Source organism: Melitaea cinxia, chromosome 3 (genome assembly GCF_905220565.1).
Source record: "Melitaea cinxia chromosome 3, ilMelCinx1.1, whole genome shotgun sequence".
Lineage (NCBI taxonomy): Eukaryota > Metazoa > Arthropoda > Insecta > Lepidoptera > Nymphalidae > Melitaea > Melitaea cinxia.
Genome location: NC_059396.1, coordinates 10,578,127 through 10,600,691, shown reverse-complemented (window position 1 = coordinate 10,600,691; position 22,565 = coordinate 10,578,127). Strand labels below are relative to the sequence as shown.

At 32.3% G+C, this 22,565-nt stretch overlaps 2 protein-coding genes across 2 annotated transcripts in view; both read right to left on the bottom strand.

Annotated features, from left to right (window-relative positions):
- The window catches only part of LOC123669453 (tensin-1), a 108,940-nt gene extending 104,704 nt beyond the window's left edge, over positions 1 to 4,236 (bottom strand). The window contains exon 1 of the mRNA XM_045603058.1: positions 3,920 to 4,236. Within this exon, the coding sequence (XP_045459014.1) occupies positions 3,920 to 4,000 (81 nt within the window). The 5' untranslated portion in view covers positions 4,001 to 4,236. The remainder of the gene's footprint in view (positions 1 to 3,919) is intronic.
- A 17,076-nt stretch (positions 4,237 to 21,312) lies between these two features.
- The window catches only part of LOC123669786 (mucin-12), a 50,149-nt gene continuing 48,896 nt past the window's right edge, over positions 21,313 to 22,565 (bottom strand). Inside the window, exon 17 of the mRNA XM_045603377.1 lies at positions 21,313 to 22,032. Within this exon, the coding sequence (XP_045459333.1) occupies positions 21,998 to 22,032 (35 nt within the window). The 3' untranslated portion in view covers positions 21,313 to 21,997. The remainder of the gene's footprint in view (positions 22,033 to 22,565) is intronic.

Below are 22,565 nucleotides of genomic sequence, written 5' to 3'. Positions count from 1 at the left end.
GCTCGTAGCGTACTTTAAAAAGTTTCATTTCAGCCGGGTGTGACGTGCACACACTTTTTATATAAACAATGGTTGAACTTTTAATTATAGGTATTAGTAATTAAAATTCGCACGTACTTTGCGACAACCCACAGGAAGCCAGACCAGAAACAAATATTTGTATAAAATAGAAATATACGTTATAATGAAACAACTTTTTCGGATTTTATCGCGTTTTATTAGGTTCCTCCCGTGACCATGGTTGCTGTAAAGAACTTAAATGTCGGTCATGTAAAAAAATCTAAGAAACCGCGATAAAATCCGAAAAAGTTGTTTCATTACAATGAGTGAAATTCGCGGAAACATTACAAAACAATATACAAATATACGGTTCCAGGTGTAAACATCGAACCCACAACGTCGTCACATTGATAGAAATTTATTCACCACTTCACTAGAACGGTCGTCGTTTTCCTTAGTTGTTATTCAATTAGCGCCTTGAATGGGAATACGAAAAACAAATATCATCAGACGACGCCATTTTACAGGCGACCCTAAAATGTGTTATTCTACGCAGGGGGTTTCTCACGATAGTTACTCAATAATAGGCTTAGTTTGTTACATGTTCGATTCTCTTTGAATTCACACAACAAAGTAGCTTTTGCAATTGCATTGGCGTTTTGCCAATGTTGCTTACGAGGCTTCTTAAACCTAAACGCGACTTTTAGGTATAACTTTTAATACCGACTTATAAGTACAGCTGAATATTAATCTTCCTACAAAGTATTTAGTACTAATTCCTTTACCTTTTATATCAGTTGATGACTAATGCATGTTCAAAAAGTCTAAACCAAACGGCTTAAGGAATTCAAACAATGGTTAAGTAGTGTGACAAAAAGGTTTGTCAGTCATCGAACGAATGTGGATTAATTTCGTTCCCATCGTACGGCGCAAGCGCAGCGTTGGAGCTTGGAAGGTCCGTCCTAAAGGAATGTATCGTAAATCATCGTGTATATCCATTCTTAAAGATACCGACGTCGTTCATGTTCGTCTACCCACTATTCATTGTTATCAGTACGTTATTATGAATAAAACGTATATGCTAAGCGTCTTACCATTTCTCGATTCTTAATAAATATACAACGAAAGAAACTATGTACTTCATTTTTCGGACTCTTTTTATTTCGTACGATGAAAGTAGAGGAATTATGTGATCGCACCTTTTTTTCTATCGAAGTAGAGGAATTGTGTGACCGTAATATTCGTTATAACAAGCTCAGATACAATTTTGAAGTAAAATAATTAAAATTATAACAATTTAAGAATAATCGTGATTCCCTGTTTAAGTTAGAACAATACCTGTGTGTATGGTCCAGACAAATTATACATTAACTAATTGCGTGGACACGTCAAAAGCACCGCCCGTTGAAAGGCCCTTTGTCCAGAACACTGAAGCGAACGAAGCCTCACGCACATTTGCTCTTAATTAACTTAAAAACATGGATAGATAACATATAGGCGAATAATCTAAATACAATGACTACGTTATCTCCACTATACGTCTTTGTATCTCTCTTTCATTCACCGACATGAACGCACATTAGTCTTCCTAAAAAACATAGTCACAACTCACATGTAATGTAAGTAGTGTAGTAAATGTACTATTCCCCATAAGAAAACGCAACAAACGGTAATAAGTGCTAATTTACAGTGAGCTGCTTTATTTACATAATGGTCAAAGAAACAACGACTGGTATATTTGACCCAAAAACTCTTGAATGAATTCTTATTTTCATAGAGGTTGAGGCCCAATATCGAGTTATTTGTATTGGGTGACACTGAACTTGGAATACTGTTTGCCCGCAGAGGCGTCGTCGGCGGCAAAGGCTTGTAGGCGGCGCACTTGTTCTTGCGCAACTATTCGGAAACTCTAGGTCTGCGTGTGCGCATGTGACAACGTACCGAACTCACATCATCACATTAGCATTCTACCGTTAACTCTAGCCGAGGCAAGTTAATGACGCCGCACATACAAAACAATACTAAATATATCGCATGTATTTTCTACTTATACATTTCGAAAGTAACTGGTAATATCAAATTTAAATTTAATAGTAACTTCAACAGAATATATCACTAGGTCGACATACATCTTTAGATATGACATAAGCAAACAAACTACTTGTACAATTCTCATGAATTTATTGCAATACGACTGTTGATAACCTTTAAACGATTAAAAACAACTCCCGTTATCAGATATCACGAAAAAAGATTCTCCTTTTGTTGCATTCTGTACGTATTAATATACTTAAAATGTTTAAAAATGTAATATTAACTACCGAAAATAACCAAATAAGAGATATGTAGATGTAGAGCACAAAGATAGAGTCGCATTATTTTACTTTTTTAAACGGTATAGGTACGCGAACCTTCTTGATAACGGGTAATTTATTAGTAGTTACAATTAGGTCATATTTATTTTAACACACAGGTATATTGTTAAAAAAAACTTAGTAATAGCGGCGATACAAGTACACGCAAAGCAAATAGCTTGGAATATTAAATAATAAAGGATAACTTAGATGCACCATACATGAACTACTAAAAAAATCAAGCGTTTTTTCTACATTTTTACACAAAAAAAACCAGGTAAATCTCTATAAGACATATTTGATCACGAAATCCTAAATACTGCTACGCAACATACACTCCACGCTTACAAATGGTCGAGTATTCTCTGGGAACCCTTTAGCTATAGTAGATATTAAAGTATCCTTTTATTGACCTAAATATACACTACACAGACTTTGATTAAATCCTTCAAGTGGCCTGCGATGTGTACACGAACGGGCTGGCGAGCAATATTTTAAAACTGTATGTACCACGTATTATTATAATTTTTATTTTTCAAATGAATTAAGAAATGGAAGAGAAACAGATCAACCTAACAGCTAAATAACTTCACGAATAGGTATACGTTTACAATTATAATAAATACTTCATGTACTTTAACTGAAGCGCAAACATCATAACTTTGATGGGAAAAGTACTCTTGGATCAATTGAGAAAACATATCCGGCGATGTACGTAAGTTACTAGGGATCAATTATACTCATTGTCTTCGTTAAAGAAGGATACTGACGTGGGAAAAACGGGTTAAAATTTCTTTAAAACACTATCACAAATACATATTTAAATGTTGTAATATAAGCATGTAAGAAATACGTAATATGAAGCCGTTAACGATACCAAAAATTATAAAATTATTTTACAAGAACAAATAAATTTTCATTGTGTAGCATTTATAATAAAGTAATGAGAAAAATTCATTTATCAAATAGTAGGTATACACGTCATAATAAGGTTTTTACATGATAAGCGATTCAGCATGCAATAATCCACAGCTGAGCATAGGCCTCTATCTTTAAGTAGGAAAAGCGTCAAAGCTTAATCCTAGTAACGATCGCTATCAAGCGTATGATAACAACCGGGACCGACAGTACTACGTGCTCTCCAAGGCACGAGTGGAGACTCACAAGAACAATATAAACAAAAACATCAAATCTCGCTTTACTTTTTTTAAATTAAAAAAAAATTTCAGCGGATAGGACGAGAAAAGAGACAATGTTTTCAAGACTAAAATTTGTCTGTAAATTTCAAGAACGGTGAAACAAATTAAGCTGCCAATCTTATACTTTCCAGGATAAGAAGCCTATGCCCATCTGTGGGACACTTACAGGTTATAGACTTCCATTCCAGCCATTTCAATACTTTCAAAAATACTGACATGTTCGTAGTTTCGGTACGTGCAATGCTTATTGATTATACTGAAGTAAAGGTTAATTATTACTGCTTTACAAGTTCTAGTAAACATTAATACAACTAACTACTAAACCATGTTTAAAAATTATAAATTTTAGATAAATATTATAGTTACCTGATTTATAAAATTTAATGGTCCACTCACGCGACATAGTGGCGGCGGAGACTCGTATCCCCAAAAACAATTCCAAGGCATTTTTATTCATTTTCATACACTGAAATATTAACTCAGTGAATTCTGGTTCAATTCCCAAAACAAAACACGTTTATTTAATTTTTATGTTTAATAACTTGAAATTAAAATTGCTTGCATTAAAATTTTAATTCATTACGAGAAGCAAAACATTCACTGGTCTAAAAATTAAAAACGGTCCCGGCTTAGAAAAGTATTCTATTACGTTTACGAGCGTCCCAGAGCACCGCCGCCACACAACTGAGGTGAACAGCAGCTGATCCAGTCTCATCAAAAAAAGGTTTTGAAATTTAGAAGCGAATACCGAGTGCGACAGTTATATTATGGAGATTATAGATGCATTAATTATATCTATAATATCATAAATAAATGTTTTCATTATTCACGTAAATTTAATATATTTTCTTTTATTCGTGTTGCGTATATGACAAAAAACATCATTTAAACAACACTTTTGTTTTAAAAAAAAGAACAATTACGAACGCATGCTACGTCAAAGAGTGTTCTGTAAGTAACTACAAAATTGGATGCTCTGTAAAAACTAAACTCCCACATTTTTTAACGGTGCTTAGAAACCACACGAAATCGTAATCATTACTTTTATGCAAAAGATAGTAGGTACCTACTTATAAGTCAGAGTTGTTTATTAGTAAATAATTTAAACCACGTTTTATTACATTCGACTAATGTTTACCTTAAAGTAAAAAAAAAAAATATGTTTTTCGATTTTGAAAAAATTTGTTTTTTTTTTTAAGTGAAATTGTGTGCAAAACGTTTGTAGGTGGTAATCTCTTGTCGCATACGAAACGCTTAAAAAGGTACAAATTGGTCCATTTGTTCACATTTTTAGTGGGTAATCAAAAATTTTATGGATATATCATTAACATGCATACTACACTCCAGTCCATTATACACAATCTACAAATTATGCTTGACTAAGATTATGGTACAACGATCGAATATGTACAGAGAAACGTTAAAGAGTTTTTAAGATGTGTGTGATGCGCCTGTTTACTTAACTTACCGCGACTTATTATATATTTAAAATTTGTATATTTTAGCACAATTTTATAATAGTTATTTTGATAATTTTATGGTAAATGTACAATTTTATAAATTCATCAAGTTTATATTCTTTTACGTGCCACGAATATTATAAGACATCTCGTGATTTGATTCGTAATATAGAAATGTAAAAAGACCACTTATTTTAATATTCATTGTTATACTAAAATATTTAGAAGTAGCTGTACCCTGCGCGCGTTGCTACGCTTTTTTTTTGTCCTACCAACTCATAAACCTTTGTGGGCTCATGCACAACACTTTGCTGAAGATCATAACATATCAAATGCATAGTTTACGATTCTTTAAAGGACATACAGGCAAAAATTCATTTTTATATACATATATATAGATCGAAGAAATATTTTTTGAAATAAATTAAACTCATTCTTTTGGTTGCCGTCTTCTGTCGTACTCTGGAGATGTAAGAAAATAATGTGTGTAGATAACGACTTTCGTTACGATTTCACTACAATTGTATGAAGTAAGAACTCTAGTTCTGGACGGTGTATCATAATATAATCTACACTAAATTTTAGATTAGACCTCCGCGATCACGAATATCACATTTAATTTTTCAGCAGATTTATTTTTATATCACTATGTCGGCAAACAAGCGTACGGCTCACCTGATGGTAAGAGATTACCGTAGCTTATAGACGCCTGCAATACCAGAAGCATCGCAAGCGCGCTGCCGACCCAATCCGCAATCCCCCCCCAGGAGCTCTGGTCACCTTACTCCTCAACAGGAACACAATACTGCTTGAAAACAGTATTATTTAGCTGTGGTCTTCTGTAAAGTCGAGGTACTACCCCAGTCGGGCTGCTCCATATTTTGAGCAGGAAATTCCTGCTGTGCCCTAACCTCAGTTAAATCGTTCGAGATTCTTAATGAAGCCGAAAAACAGCGATACAGACAGACAAAATTATTGTTGATATTTACCAATAACAATTTTATTGTGTACCTAAAGATAATAAACCTGATATGAATCAGACATAAAGAAGGAATTTTTTTTTTCTTTTCGATTGGAGCATAATTGATACAAATATGCATTATTGTAAGTATAATTTTTATCAACAGTAAATTTATAATATTTTCTAGGAGGTTAGGAAACATTTAAATACACGAAATAATAACGACTCAGAATAGTTGACTGTAGGCAAAGAGTACCTGAGTAACTAACCTGGGAATCGAGACGGATGGAGGTACTGATCACAGGCGAGCGCTGCCGATCACGGGACCACGGACAAGTCCAGGGCATATTTTTATGATGAACAGCTTTCTTCTCTTCTTTTTTAATAGGAAATACAACCAACTACACAGTTTTATTATAAAAAATATATTTTTAAAACTGTAAGTATTTACATAGTAATTTTATTTTATTTACTATTAACAAAACTTTAACATGTTGGTATTATCATTACTTAACCGTGCACGATCATTTCTAGTCCGTGCAACAGGATAGAAAGACGCACGCATGCGTGTAAACGGCAGGCCGCGCGGCTAGGGACTGGGAGGCCCAACTACAGCTCTCCAGGGCGCTTCACACTAGCATCATTCGTATGTACACAGCGTTTGTGAACTACATAAAAGAAACCCAAACACTCCCGGTTTCAACTTCGGGACGGACGTATCAATTGCCTAACGCACGTAATATGCGTGAGGTACGAATAAAAGCGATGTATACCAGCATCACGTTCTAACAATACATATTTATATCAGCTTTTGTAATGCGCCCAAAACATCAAAGCATTAAAAGTTGTTTAAAGCTCGAGATGTATATATGCATATACGTAATTAAGTAAAATCTTTTGCTTAACTTCTGAGAAAAAATTTATAAGAATAACTGAATAAATTCATTCAGGTATGCTTTTACTGCTAGAAATGTTGTGCCTTTTATTTAGATTATTTAATAACATCAAGTATAGATATCAATCTACAAAAAAAAAGAATGTTAAACAGTCATTTTTTATTTATTTTTCTGACATAGAGACTCACCACAAAGCGATTTTTTGAAGTAACCACCGGTAGTATGTAGAGTGGTATCAGTAGAGTATAGAGTGTATAGAAGATAAAAAATAACCCGTTGACTTACAAGTAGTGAGTATTATTTATTGAGTAAAATGCATACAAACAGAATCGATTTTATTTCTTATTTATATTAATAAATAATAGTAATTAATGAAAAATGTTGATAACAATGTTTTAATACGATTTTTAATCGAGCGACAGGAAAATATTGAAAAATTACTAGGGAACTAATAATCCTTGATTTTATGGTAGGTATTATTATAGCATTGATCTCATAAAGATCAGTGAAGAAATTATTTATTATTAGAGAATTATTTTATTTTATTTGGGGAACAAACAATTATCATAATATAACGTAATTAAGGTGAAAATTGGTACATGTTCACACTAACTACTACTGACTAGTCATTTAATTGTTAATAATGTTTATGTATTTTAAGATTATTTTTCAATTCAATAAATATTCGTCAAAGACAACGGCTTTGTTGTAATGATGCGTGTACTAGACACCGGCGGTAGCGGGTTCGCTTCCCGCTCGGAATGGATTTTTGTATTTGTACAAATATCCGTTTCCGGTTAGGATGTCTTGATGGGTCTCCCCATCGTGCCTCGGAAAGCACGTCTATCATTAGTAAGGCTATCGATCCTGATTGTTATCGTAGACAACTAATAGCTACTCATAGTAGAGAATATATCCGCTAACCCGAAGTAGAGAAGCATGGTGAATAAGCTGCAACTCTTCTCCTACACGGAGAACGTGACCTATGCCCAACAGTGGAATGTTACAGGCTGAATTAATCAGTCATGAAAATTAATCAAAAAGTAACCGACAATAGGCAATTACTCTGAGCCTATCATGTTTCCCTTTTTTAAGAAGACAATACAGAGTTACAATTTATGCTCAGGGTCATTTTGAAGCATTTTCGCTTTTCCTTCTCACAACTTTTATTACATTTTATAATCAAGAGACCATGGATTTCATTAGTACAATATAGATCAAGAGCCCAACAGGACCAGACTTTGGTCATTGCATAAAAACTGATAATTTATCAGCGCATGCTCCGAACACCGGTGACGGAATGGCAAAATGTGAAGTTTAACTCATAGTTGCTTTGGCCTGGATATACCTGGATCAAATGCGTACGAAATTGCTTCGCACCCGCACCCACGGCCGACTTAAATGTTTGTCTAGTCCGAGTAGCATAGATGAAATTCACTTTAATACAATGACGCAAGTTAAGTTAGCAAAAGTTGAGGCAATGGTTGACGTGATTTCTAATATTACTTCGAACAAAATATTAAAAAGTTAAGCTTTATGAAATGGCGGAAGTTAGGTGCCACTTTGTACGCCTTTGATAGCTGGTATCTGCCAAAGCCACTATGAGTTTAACTTAATATTAGGTCATTGCTTCTACCTGTGTTGGTAGCATGCGTTGAGACACTTTGAGCTTTTATAAAATAACGAGTGTCTGGCATTCGTTAATAAGTTAATAAGTGAAAGTTTAATAAAAATTTAAAATATGTATGATTTTAGTAAGAAACGTTGAATAGTAATAAAAATTAGTTGTTGTTTTCTTTTACTCACCAGAATATTGATATAATTTGTATTTTTGTTTAGCTATTTAAACGTAACTACGTTAGTCCGAGCAGTTTGTCCTTTATTATAATAATAATAACAACAATAACTCTTTATTTCAGACTAAGGTCCATATTGGTTTAGTAAAACAAACAAAATATAATGAAAAAAATCAATAAATGAAAATATATATATATTACTTTAACTTTATAAACTGTTTTCTTGTACAATTCTATAACACGAGTAAAAGTAATGATACATTACGATCTATTGTGTAAACTCAACAAAATAGATGTTGTAGTGAAAAACAATCATTTTCTCTTTGATGTAGAGCTCTTTTATTTTTGAAAGAAGAGTTTTAAGCATTTAACAATTTTATTTACATATTGCTAGATATAGGTTCACGAAATTGTCTAGACTGTTAATATATTTTAGTGATTTAGTGGTTTTATGTATGGGCAAAACACATGAGTTTACTCCATTTTTGGCGCGAACTTGTGGAGGCCTATGTCCAGCAGTGGACTATATGAGGCTGAAGTGATGATGATAATGGTGAGGTCGGGTTTGAATCGTTACTTACAATCCAATCTTCTAACAACGGTGAGAGGCAGTTTATACTATAGGTATATGATTACATGAGATATCTAAAACAGTAGGTACATGACACTTAAAAATAATTATAACTACAAAGTTCGTCAAAATTCAAATTTAGCTTGTATTACAAAAAATATTTAAATAAAAGGCGGAACAGTTATTATGTCAAAAATTGAAGACTGTATAATACAAAATACTATTATTGATAGTATTAAGTTTTAACAAAGAAGTCGCAAAGGTAAATAAAAAGTGTAGCGTGTACTGTTAGTGGGTGGTGTCCCGTGTTACCAGGTACCCGTTCATCCACCGAGGCTTACAATATTAATCAATATCAAATAATAGAAAGAAAGATATTCCTATTTCTTAAAAAATAAATAACTTTTATAAAAATATTAACATATTACAAAAATAAAACTGTTAATTATATAATTATAACCTGAGCAATTGTGTACCATATGGGTCATTTATGTGTTTATTTAAAATGTATGTGTGTGTACATATACAACAGATATTTAACATGAATTTGGAGCAATTACAGAACATTTTCGTTTGACCTCGTCAATTAATTTACCTTAGCTATAGACTAGCTATGAATGCTATGTTCGCTAATAAGTCTTAATTAACATTAACGCATATCAAGTACTGAATTACGTCAAAAAAGTGCTAATAATTCAAATATATAAGTACCTATAATTTCTTACGAAATATTTTTCAGTCCGCAAAAGGAAAAATAAAATGTGTGAGATAAACGAACAAAGCTTTTTAGAGAATTATATACCAAAAAGAAAATCGTTCATTATAGTTTTAGGTGTATCAAAATAAATATCAACACAACTTTATTCTAATAAAACGGAGTATGTTTACAAATAAAACTCGAGAGGATACTTCATTAAAAATACACTTAACATACCTCGGCCTTGCTTCGATGTGGCGACTGCTTATATTCTTATTATAATATGTTTGGCACAATTAAGTTGGTTTATTCCAAATAAACCCTATTTCCATAAGAATTTCAAAGAAATTTTCAAGAAGAAATGTTTATAGTATATAGGTACTACTCTTACAATGAAATAAAAATTCAAACATTTGTTAAAATTTCAAATCGATTTATCAACTACTTTTCTAATTTCGCGTGCGCAAGTATATTTTGTAAATTTAAGTGGAAAATTTATTGCTTAGTAATCATGCTTTTTTATTTAGGTACCTGCCTACCAAGAGTAAAATATTTAAATTTATGCACATTTTAAGCTGTAAATATTTTTGCCTGTTTGATATTTGGTATTAAAAAACCATGTAAATCAATTCTCATTCTATTAACTTACTGCGTATATTTTTAATTCGCTAAGTTTAATTAGGCAAATCTAAAAATACTCGGTATATTTTCCGCTAAGTCACTGATAAATATATAAAGGTTTATTTTGAAATAAAAGATGCAATTCTACAAATTGTTGAAATAATTTAATAAGTAATGTTTAATCTAAACTCACCCCAGTTAAATCTTCCACACTTTGGTAATTTCGAAACCAGTAAACGACTCTTCGTATAAATTTGCAAAATGTACGTTTCAAACTGTTGCACATTACGATCCATAGTAAGACTATTATAGCGATAATTAAAAGCGTATTTTCCATCCTTGTAGTGATACAAAATAATCTTTGTAATATATTTTTATGACACACGCTCAACTACCTATGGCTGAACACCTCACTTGACTGAAATATACAAGCATTAATGCGCTTTGATGGCCTCTGTGAACTCGAGTTCAAGTCACTATTGTTAATAAAATAGAAATTAACAGAAACTATAACAGATAAAAACCACATCATTTCTTTTAGCTTGTTTGGCACACGCAATATACTTACCTAATACTACTATTAAGTTTCCGCGACTTGTTTTTAAACCAGCAAATCACAGAAAACCTTGATTTTTTTAATACCCGTCTCAGAGGACGTAATAAACGTCTCTCAAAGGACGTTTAAAGTTAAAGTCAAAAGGTTAAAAAGTTTTCAAAAAATAATCATTAGGTATGTAATAAGTAATTTGGTAGGCACCTAAAATTTGCAAGGTACTTTGAATAAGTTTTTTTCTGCGAACTTATTTTGTTTTATAAGTAGGCTAAGGCATCTTAACAACTACAGAAAGGTAAAACCAGATATGAAATATTAGGTCTTTTTTATCCTGTAATTCCTGCAACTTATATGATTCTACTAGGAGTCGCCGTATCAGGTATATTTTATTGATACGAGACGCCGCACAACAAGAGTCGCTATGTACATTTGCTGTTAGCAACTGGGAATAACTTTACCTCATTTAGATAAAAAGTTATTATTTCTAAAATATAACATTATTCATTTTTAAGCAGACCAATCTTCAACGGATGTAGGCTACCCTACTTTAAGTTTTGAAGTTGACGTGATTATTTAGGAGACAATAATTATACGAGTACACATATTACATATTGTTTTTGTTACATGTTCTTTCCTATGAATGATTTAGCTAAGGCATCTGTCCTTGTATACGTCGAAATATTTAGTCTTCAAAAGTTATGAATATTTAATTTTATATATAACTGGTTATAGTATTTTTATATAAACACTATAATAATAAGAGCTACTTCCTAACATTTGTTACACAACTAAGGTGGTAAATAACCTATGGACGCCTGCAACACCAGGAGCGTTACAAGCGGGTAGTCGACCCTATCACCGAAACTCTCCAGGAATCCTACCTTCCTCACCAGAGGAGCACAGCACTACTCGAGAGCAGTATTATTTAGCTCTGATGTAAGGCAGAGGTTGTTCATCATTCAGGCTGTTCCAAATTTTAAGTGAGATATTTCTTGCTGTACACTACCTCAATAAACTTTATTTAATAATTATTATTTTTAATAATTTTGCCGTGACTATCATCAAAATAATGATTTTTAATAAATATATCAATATTATTACAAGCTTTAGAGTTTAGATTTAGACACTCGTTCAATGGTACCAAACTACCTTTATCCTTCGCTTCCCTCACCTTTTTATATTAAAACAATTTTTGTCTGAAAGGTTCTGACCGTTGTTTAGTATTTTTTAACCGACTTCCAAAAAAGGAGGAGGTTCTCAATTCGACTGTATTTTTTTTTATTTTTTTTATTTTTTATGTATGTTACATCAGAACTTTTGACTGGGTAGACCGATTTCGACAAATTTTGTTTTAATCGAAAGGTGGTGTGTGCCAATTGGTCCCATTTAAATTTATTTGAGATCTAACAACTACTTTTCGAGTTATATCTAATAATGCGTTTTTACTTGACGCTTTTTTCGCCGACCTACGTTGTATTATACCGCATAACTTTTTACTGGATGTACCGATTTTGATAATTCTTTTTTTGTTGGAAAGGGGATATCCCTAGTTTGGTACCGTGATAAGGAAACGAGGATCCGATGATGGGATCCCAGATAAATCTAGGGGAACTCTCGAAAATCCGCAATAACTTTTTACTGGGTGTACCGATTTTGATAATTTTTAATTTAATCGAAAGCTGATGTTTATCATGTGGTCACATATAATTTTTATCGAGATCTGATAACTACTTTTTGAGTAATCTTTGATAACGCGTAGTTGCTTGACTATTTTTTCGTCGATCTACGTTGTATTACTTGTCGATGTAATTAAAGTCGGTTTTTTTTTCGTTTGCGAGCAAACACAATTATTGTCATGTCAAACTGCTATATAACTAATAATCTATACATATAATAAATATGGTATATAATATATACCATATATATTATATAATATATAATAAAATGGTAGGAAAGTCAAAACTGTACATTGAATATTTTTTTAAAAGAATACTTGAGGTGTGATCTACAACCGAAACCGAAGCCAAAAATATAGTTTTAAGAATTTTTGTCTGTTTGTCTGTATGTATGTCCGGGATAAACTCAAAAAGTACCGCATGGATTTACTTCAAATTTGGCACGAATATTATTAAGAAGTCCGGTCAACATATAGGTTACATATTATCACGCTATCACCTACAGGGAACGAGCAGTGAACCTTTATTTTCTCAACGTATTCTGTAACAACGTGTAATTTAACGACGCATATTTGAATGTTATTGTTATTATGTTAATAACCATGCTATCTAAGCTAGCTTCACACTATAAAAATCACGCAATATAAGTAACTAAGGCGATAAACATAATTAAATGAATATAAGTAGACAAGACAATTTTAAAGCAGCGCCATCTATGAGATTTTTCTGTAGATATGAAATGTAAAGAAGAAACGGGTAAATGAATGTTATTTTAAAAGGTATAATCGTAGATATTTTTGGTGCTGTATAGCGTTCACGCAGACGACGTCGCGGGCAGCAGCTAGTATAAATATATTTGAGGTACGATAAAGCACCCCTTGTCGGTTCGCTTTGTGCTAGGTGAGATAGCACAGCAAAACAATTAACGATTTTTTTTTTAACAAATATGCGCCACGAGTGTGAATTAAACCTCGCAACCATCGGCAATAAACATTTATCACAACTCATTGTAAGTCACGACGAAGCCAGAGCAGTTTTTTTTTAATTCTTTAATTTTTTTAGGGACTTTTGTCTACACAGACATGCCAGCCCCATTATATTGACCCATCGTTTCATCAATGATTTTCTCTCCGTTTCGTATTTATAACATTCACTTAGTATGTGGTGTACATCGTCTAGCAGGCCGCATGTGTCACAATAAGGGGATTCAGCTTTTTTCATTAAAAAGGCAAGCTTTTTGGATGGAAAATGGCCTGAACGTAATTTTATGCTGTTTATCTGCGTGTTTATCTCTTATCAAAAACTTTCAACTAATAACGTAATGTTGCAACTGCTGTAAAGTCACAGCAGAATCTGTTGAGCAGATGTCCGAATATGGCATTGAATGACGGTTAAACAATGCTGTAGAGCTCGGTTATAGTAATCGGCTGTTTAAGGGCTGTAAACACTGGTTAACGTATAGTGAACAAAAAAATGATTTCATCAGTTGTTTAACTGATAAACAGCTGTTTTAAAAGTCGGTGAACCCCGCCATCAGAATATATAAAAAAGAATTGCTCGTTTAATGGTATTAGATATTAGTATGTATTGCTTGACTTTATCGCGTCAACGTGTACGTGCGAATGAAAATTCATCAGGTCAACCTGTTACAGTCCCAAAGGTAAAGAGCCATTCGAGGGGGGTAATAGCACTCCAACGACATATGATAGAGAAAATAATCCATTTAATACGATAATAGTCTTTTTTCAAATAACCATTACTCGTCTAAACTCAACTAGTAGCATTCACGTCACGGGTTTAGATAAGATGATAGGAGGATATTATAAGAAATCAAACTACTTATTATTTAGATATAATTATATTTTCGAATCTAAAATGTACAAAAAATACAACTTAAAAATAATGTACTCTTAACGCCTGCTTTTGTCGATGGATAAAATTATTACAATTCAAATACCTTATAGATATTTGTAATGTCGGCTTCATTAATTGACAATAACTGTGGTGGTTCCAGGAGCAAGCTAGTAGGAACAAAAAACAGTAAGCTACTCATGCTATTATCATCATCATATTACGTCTTAATTTTTATGTTTTGATATTTTTCGAATTACAGTAAACAATAAATTCGTATTTATTAATATCAGGGCGGTCATGTTGAAGGCTTAAACAAGACATTGATGTTTCCATACAACTTTTATTTTTAGTTGAATGTATACTAAAAATAAACATAACTATCAATTTTAATATTTAATCAACCACATTTTATAACAACTTTGGTTGTGTATTCTAGTCGTAAAAATATATGTTTAGCTATTTACAATATATAAACATACATACATACAATACTATGAAATGCACAGCAACACAAAAGAGCTCTTATATTAACATTTCAAGAACTTAATAACACAGACTTAACGGCCATCTGCAAAAAAGATTATGGCTTACGATAAGACTAGTTAGTTCTATTCAACATAGACGAAGTTTGAGTCTGTTCAAGACTTGGGTATTACATACTTAGTTCTTAAATCTGATAAATATTACCCACCCGTAACGCTGTGTCAAACACATTCGTTTTTAATATAATTATAGAAATAAGCATATACTAGCAATAATCCTTTCTGCCGCTGGCCCACTTGATCATCATTTAATCGTTTTTGGAAAAAACATAATTAGCTTTAAAGACAACGTCTTAAACTGAATTTTATTTCTAAAAATATACACAACACCCCTGCTCGCAGACGACAGGCCAAGACAAGAGGCACGATTTTATACAAAAAATAAAATCAATCTTGTACGGGAATACGATTACCTCGTTGTGTTAGCGACTGCCATCCGACTATAAATATATTTATCACAAATTATCATCTACAGAGGAATTAAAAATTACATAAAATCTTTTTAAGAACATCAACATATAGAAGAGAAGTAAGAAATTTCGTAAAGATATAATAGAATGTTACACTAATTATGTTTTCCCTTCGAAACAAAGATTCCCGTACACATCAATGTTTCTTCGATTATTTTTGATAATATTTTTCATTCCCTACATTCCTCCTCACAGAGTAAAGAGACCGATATAAATAAACCTCGATATATCACATTCTTAAAACAGTCCAATTTTATTAATTTGCTGTAACATTGGATGGACACTTTGGACCCTATTATTGTATTGTAATCGTTACTCTGTGATATGGAACATAACACATATTAATGCAAAAATAATTACTATTTCGACAATCTTACATAAAATTTCGAATTATACATTTATAACGTTTCCATTTATTTGACAATTTTTTTTTTAATTTTAAATTATATCATATTCTTACATATGATTTTATTAAAGTATTTAATAGTTCAGAAATTACCATAAATCTTACTATAATACATCAGAATAGCAGCCTAATGAAAATATACTACCCATATTTTAAAACAGAAATTTATTAGATTTAATCAATTTGACCAATTTGACGTGTTAAAAGATAACGAAGATTTACTTTCAAGTTTCAATACCCATTACGACTTATTGCTCGAACATTAAAAATGAGGTACAAATCTTTTATATCGAGATGTTAACATTAATCTAAGAATTTAATAGGTAATAAGTATACAGACAAATTGCGTACGATTAATATTTAATTCAATAAGCCCAATCCAACAATTTAATCCATTTATGAATATGTAATTCAATCTTTTATAAGATATTCTTTCGTTGATTATTATTTAACCAATAACGTTATAATTAATATTTGTGCCACTACGTGGTTTACAAAAAAATGAATATTTAGAACATTCAAACAAAATTGCAAGCGACTTGAAAAATAATAAAAAAATAGTTTTATCGGACTAACCGCTGTTTAGCGTAGTCGTTAGTTATATAAACGCTGTGCTTTGCATATCGCACCTGCATCATCAACCAACCGATTAAACCAACATTCAAAGTTCTTCAGTTTAATTTTTATTATTGTATTATTATAATAACAATTTTAATAATTTCTAATCACTTAAAGTCTATCGAATGAAAAATTTTTGCAACATACGAAATGTACAACGCGTTCCTTTTCGATACATGAAAAGATGTACTTTCTTTGTAACTAGCGCCTACGCTCGTAGAAACATAAGGAAATAGCATCCTTGGTATGGTTTGGAAGACATTTAACCAATATTAAGGTTATAGACAATTTAAAATGTTATAAAATCCTATTAATTTAACCTTTCGCCTGTAATATTATTACAAAATAATAACTATGGATTTCTTGAACAATATAAAGATTTTTTATCCGGCGTTGTTGGATTTATACATTAATATATATACATCTAGATTTATTTTATCAATTACAAATCTCTCCTGAATTCGATGTAAATAATAACATGTTTTCATTATAAATTTAGACAGCAACAATTCACTCCAACAGAAACAATAGACAGTACAAAAGTTGTGAATCCTTTAAACTATTTATTAATCGTTATTTATATTACATGTATAATTACATAGTCTCTTCATAAAGATGGTATTGAAAAATATCTTAAGTATATTTTATCTTTATTATCAGGCACGCATGCATTGTTACAGCTTGTTAACTATAATAAATTTTGGATAGCCAATTTGTTCAACTCGTGCAATGGACGTGTGATTGAGTACGAGTCTTCATATTTTTATACTATATAAATCTGTAAAAAATATAGCCTTTTCTGGGTACATTTTGTCCATATCGAGACGTCAAAAACTATGTGACGGCATTAAATGCTCTTTTAACAATCCAATAAATATGCTTCCAATATTTTCAATAAGTTACGTAGACTTCACTAATTCTCAACTATTATTTTCTTTAACGTCGTCATGTACCTAACAAGGCCAACATTGTACTTTATGGAATCGGTATTAAATATTCGGATACCATCACCTGGCTCACCATCGTCGTCTCCCCGTACCGAACTAAATGGAATGAATTTTAACATTATATTGCTACATTCTTCGGATATTGTAAAGCTTTATCTCACTATTAATCTAGATACCAAAGACGATTTTATTTTTGATGAATTCATTAAACGGAATTGGTCAGTATTCTAAACATTAATTATGCATTTTAGGGTATAAAAATATTATTATAATTCTTACACGGTTTTACCTCGTTAAGAATAACTTTATGGATACTCGCTACTATTATTTGTACGTTCTTGTTTAGGTAAGTTTATAAAACATCACAATAATTTAAGTTACTTTTACTCGATATATCTATGGTTGGTGTAGAAATGACATTGTATCTAAGCGTTCCGATTATTTGAGCCAATAGGATTTTTAATATACAAATTTGTAAATGTGTCGAGAAGAGCCTTAATTTCTTTTTCTAAATAAAAGTCAAAATTTTACTTGAGTTAAGTACCAAGCATATATTATAAATAATAATTGCTATAATGCAAATTACTCAAATCGAATTTACTTCGTAGTTTATAAAAATAAATCACTGTGCGACGTTCGAATATATTTGGACTTAGATTTTTATTAATTTATTCCAAGCAATTTTTTTAATTTACAGAAATGCGTCTGAAGATATTTTTGGCTAAATTTGAATGTATAAAATTTTTAACAAGTATAATCTGCTTCAGTAACTTTAATGTTTTATCATTATAGCCCTACAGTAAACTGTTAAATGTCGTACACCAAGTTTTTATACTAGAGATTTGAGAGGTGACTGAAGAAATAGACAGACCTTGGAAGCTGACAGTTTGTCTTTGACAGTTCGAGTTGTGGTCCCGAGCGAGAAATGCTTGCAATAAAAAATTATTTCACATCACACTACCATTCAGAATCTTACTTTAGACTAAATTTAATTATAATCGAAGTAGAATTTATTGTGCGGTATGAATTAAATAACTCTCTTTAATTTTTCGTAACTTTCGACATGAAATATAATGTTCGCTTTAAAAGTTTACAAATTGCCTTATTTAATTTTGAGGTAAAATTAGTAATTTCGATTTTTAAATATGTTAAGCGTTATACAGTTACTTTAATAATTACGTTTACTTCAATACTTAAGTGCACAAAACTTATGAAGCTATAAATTTATTATATATGACGATAAACATCGATGTTAAGATTCCTCGAGAGGTTAACGAGACCACAGACTTCCACTTTACATTAACGAGATTATTTTACGCAATAAGATGAAATACTTACTACGCTAAATGCTGAAATACTCTAACATTCCAATAATTGAATGTCTCATTCGAATGAATACCGAAGCTAAAAATTTCAATTTAATAAAACGAATAAAGACTTATAACACAGTGATGTATGTTATGTTCTCATGACAAACCACTGGATTGCTGCGATAGAAAGATATGGTCATCAAAGATAGTCGTTCAAATAATTGTATTAAATTTCTACTTCCTCAAGTTTTATAAAAAACATCAACATAATGTATATAAAATTGTATACCTCCGAATATAATTTAACGTAAAAATAATACTCATAAAATAGACTCGCCACAAATTTAAACAAAATAATATATCTAGGGTTTGGTCAAAAATATGATATTAAATCAGAGCGGCCTTAGAACGTATCTTTTGATAACATGAGCGGATAAAACCGAACATAAACATTCTTACACGCGTAGCACATGCAAGACTTTTTAACTTATCATATTTACTCACAATAAAAAATATCCCAATACGTAATATCCCAATACGTAATATTCCAACTACTGGGCATAGGCCTCTTTCCCCATGTGGGAGAAGGATTAGAGCTTAATCCACCACGTTGCTCCAATGCGGGTTGGCGGATGTATTCCTTACTATGAGTAACGATCGCTATCAGGTGTACATGATAACAACCGGGACCGACGGCTTAACGTGCTCTCCGAGGCACGGTGGGGAGACCCACAAGGACTGCACAAAGACCCAGACCACGGCAAACACATGTATGGCCAATACAAATGTTTGTCATGTGCGGGGATCGAACCCGCAACCTCCAGCGCAACAGGTACAATCCATGGCTGTGAACGTTGCGCCAACGCGACGTCTGTTTTTAACCGACTTCAAAAAAGGAGGTTACTCAATTCGAACATGTATATATGTATATATTTTTTTTATGTATGTTCGAGGATATTTTCGTCGTTTATGAGCTGTTTTTGATAATTATTTTTTTGTTCGAAATGCGATATCCCATGTGTGGTACCATAATAAGGAAACCAGGATCTAGTGATGGAATCCCAGAGAAATCGAGGGAAGCCCTCGAAAATCGTAGTGACGACTAGTTCGTTTATTAATTTTTTTCGTCTACTTACGTTGTATTATTGTCGATGTAATTGAAGTCGGTTTTTGTTTTCGTTTGCGAGCAAACACAATTATTAGGTAGTTCAGTTAATAAAATAATTATCCTTAAAAAGTCAATAAATCTTTTATGTTATCGTACTTCCAGAATATATTATGGTAAATATTTAATGACCAGTCGGAAGGTGTCTAACAAGGCTCATTTGGCTGAGCATGAGGGGGTGTTGGTTCCGACACTCATGTGCGGAGTGAAAGTTGGGTATAGCAGAAGAAACATGAAAGCAGGAGAAAATAGGAATTAAACTGAGTGACAGGATAGGAAATAGTGAGATAAGAAAACGTTGTGGTCTGAAAGAAGATGTAGTGACAAAAATTGAGAAAAGTATGCTCAGATGGTTTGGCCATGTCGAAAGAATGAGTGAAGAACGATTGACGAAAAAAGTGTATAAGGCGAGGTATGCTCAGATGGTTTGGCCATGTCGAGAGAATGAGTGAAGAACGATTGACGAAAAAAGTGTATAAGGCGAGTGTGAGTGGAAGGGATGGAAGCGGTAGACCTAGACGGACATTTCGGGACCAAATAAAGGACGTCTTGAAAAAAGGCCAGGTCAAGAGAACCCTTAACCGAAGAGCATGTATGAAGGGAATAATGAAAGTGGACGAAGCAAAAGAAGTGTATGTAAGGATCGTAGCAAGTGGAAAGAAGTGGTCTCTGCCTAGCCCTACGGGAAAGAGGCGTGATTATATTATGTATTTAACGATTGAACAGAAGACTTAAATTTTTAATCGTGAGTAAATACGAAATATTAAGACATTCAAATTACTTTTGTTCATTTCATTTACTTGGTATAAATATTTTAAATATAAAAAAAATAAATAAAATTATATTTTGTTTCTTGAAATCGCACCGAACAAAATTGAGTATTTCATTTGGTATATTCAAATATCGTAATTAATTAAAATACCAATAAAGAGATATGCCCATTTTAATAATTAAACATGTTGAAACGAATTAATGAATAAATAAACAATTACGAGAAAAACTTGGTGTCTATAAATGATTGTATCTACAAATATTTTTAGGCACTAATAGTTTTGGTAATAAATTTCTAGCGAATGTCCTAGGGTTCACATATTTTTTAAACATGTGTTTAACAGTTTCAAATAAGGTAGGTTCTTAAGAACAAGAGTGAGATTAAATCAATACACGTGAAAACGAGTCATGAGCACGAAGGCAAATAAAAAGAAAATAACAATAATTTTGTATGATTAAAGTACAGCATAAACAAGTTTAATAAACAAGTGAATAAATGATTACTAATATTAAAAGAAAATAAGATTATCATGTCAGAAACACAATAATAGATTAACAAATTATTTACACTAAAGCAATTGCTATAATTTAACAACACATTATTTACACTCGCAATTACTCGTCTCTATACTCGCCGAAAACGATTTTCCTTCAAAAGTATCGTTAAGACACATCATTCCATTCAATTAGACTAACGCCGAGTATAGAGCACGAGCGATCCTCACTCGCTCTTTCGAATACTATAGAACAACTTAACTTTGTCATAACAGGTAACATCTGACTTTCACACTATAATACATAACGTTCACAACGCCAAAAAATGTGTTTAATAATTCTGTACAATATTGCCCGCCGCATGTCTCTGCATCGTATATCGACGAACGTAAACTACGCGTACGAATCGATCGTACTGCGAATCACAAAACAATACTCGTCGACGGCGAGCGACCGTCCGCGCACCTCGCCGTCGACTACACATAGACGTACAGCTACTCACTCGAACCGAAGGACACATAGGATCTTCATAACACGGAAACATCACTAGCAGTAGTGGAGTAGCCGCGGCTCACTGCGACAGCAGCTTCTGCAGCAGCGACGCCTTAGCGGGCGCGCCGTCCTCCGCGCGCGCATCACCGCCCGCCTCCGAGCCCGCCGCCGTAGTACTCTGCGCACAGACCGGCCGTTAGCGGAACGGTTACGATACGGTTACAATCGGTGCAGCGCGGCAGCGGTGGGCCGCCTGCAAATATATCCTTACTATATGGTGCCCATGTACTGTATAATCTCGAATTGTGTTATCTACCTTTAGGTTCCATATGAAACCAAAACAAGTAAATCGTCATTTAAAATGTTATTATAACCTAAAAAATATGTTCCGTGACATTTAAAATATTATCTAATTCAATTCATGATTACCTATGACTACAAGAAAGTGTATTATTATTATTATTATGTAGTATTGATTATATTCAAATAAAAAGAATAAATTAAAAAAAAAAAACTGTATTATTTATTATAGATAATTTGTTTTAATTTAACAATTTTAAAAATATCCTTGTAAGTAAAAACAAAAAAAAATTGTAATTCAAGATTTTTTTTTAAAACATTCGATTATATTTGTTCTCGTTCCTAGTAAATATTGTTGTAATTTAAGAAAAAATTAACTATCCTAAATACTAATTTGCAACTACGTAACTA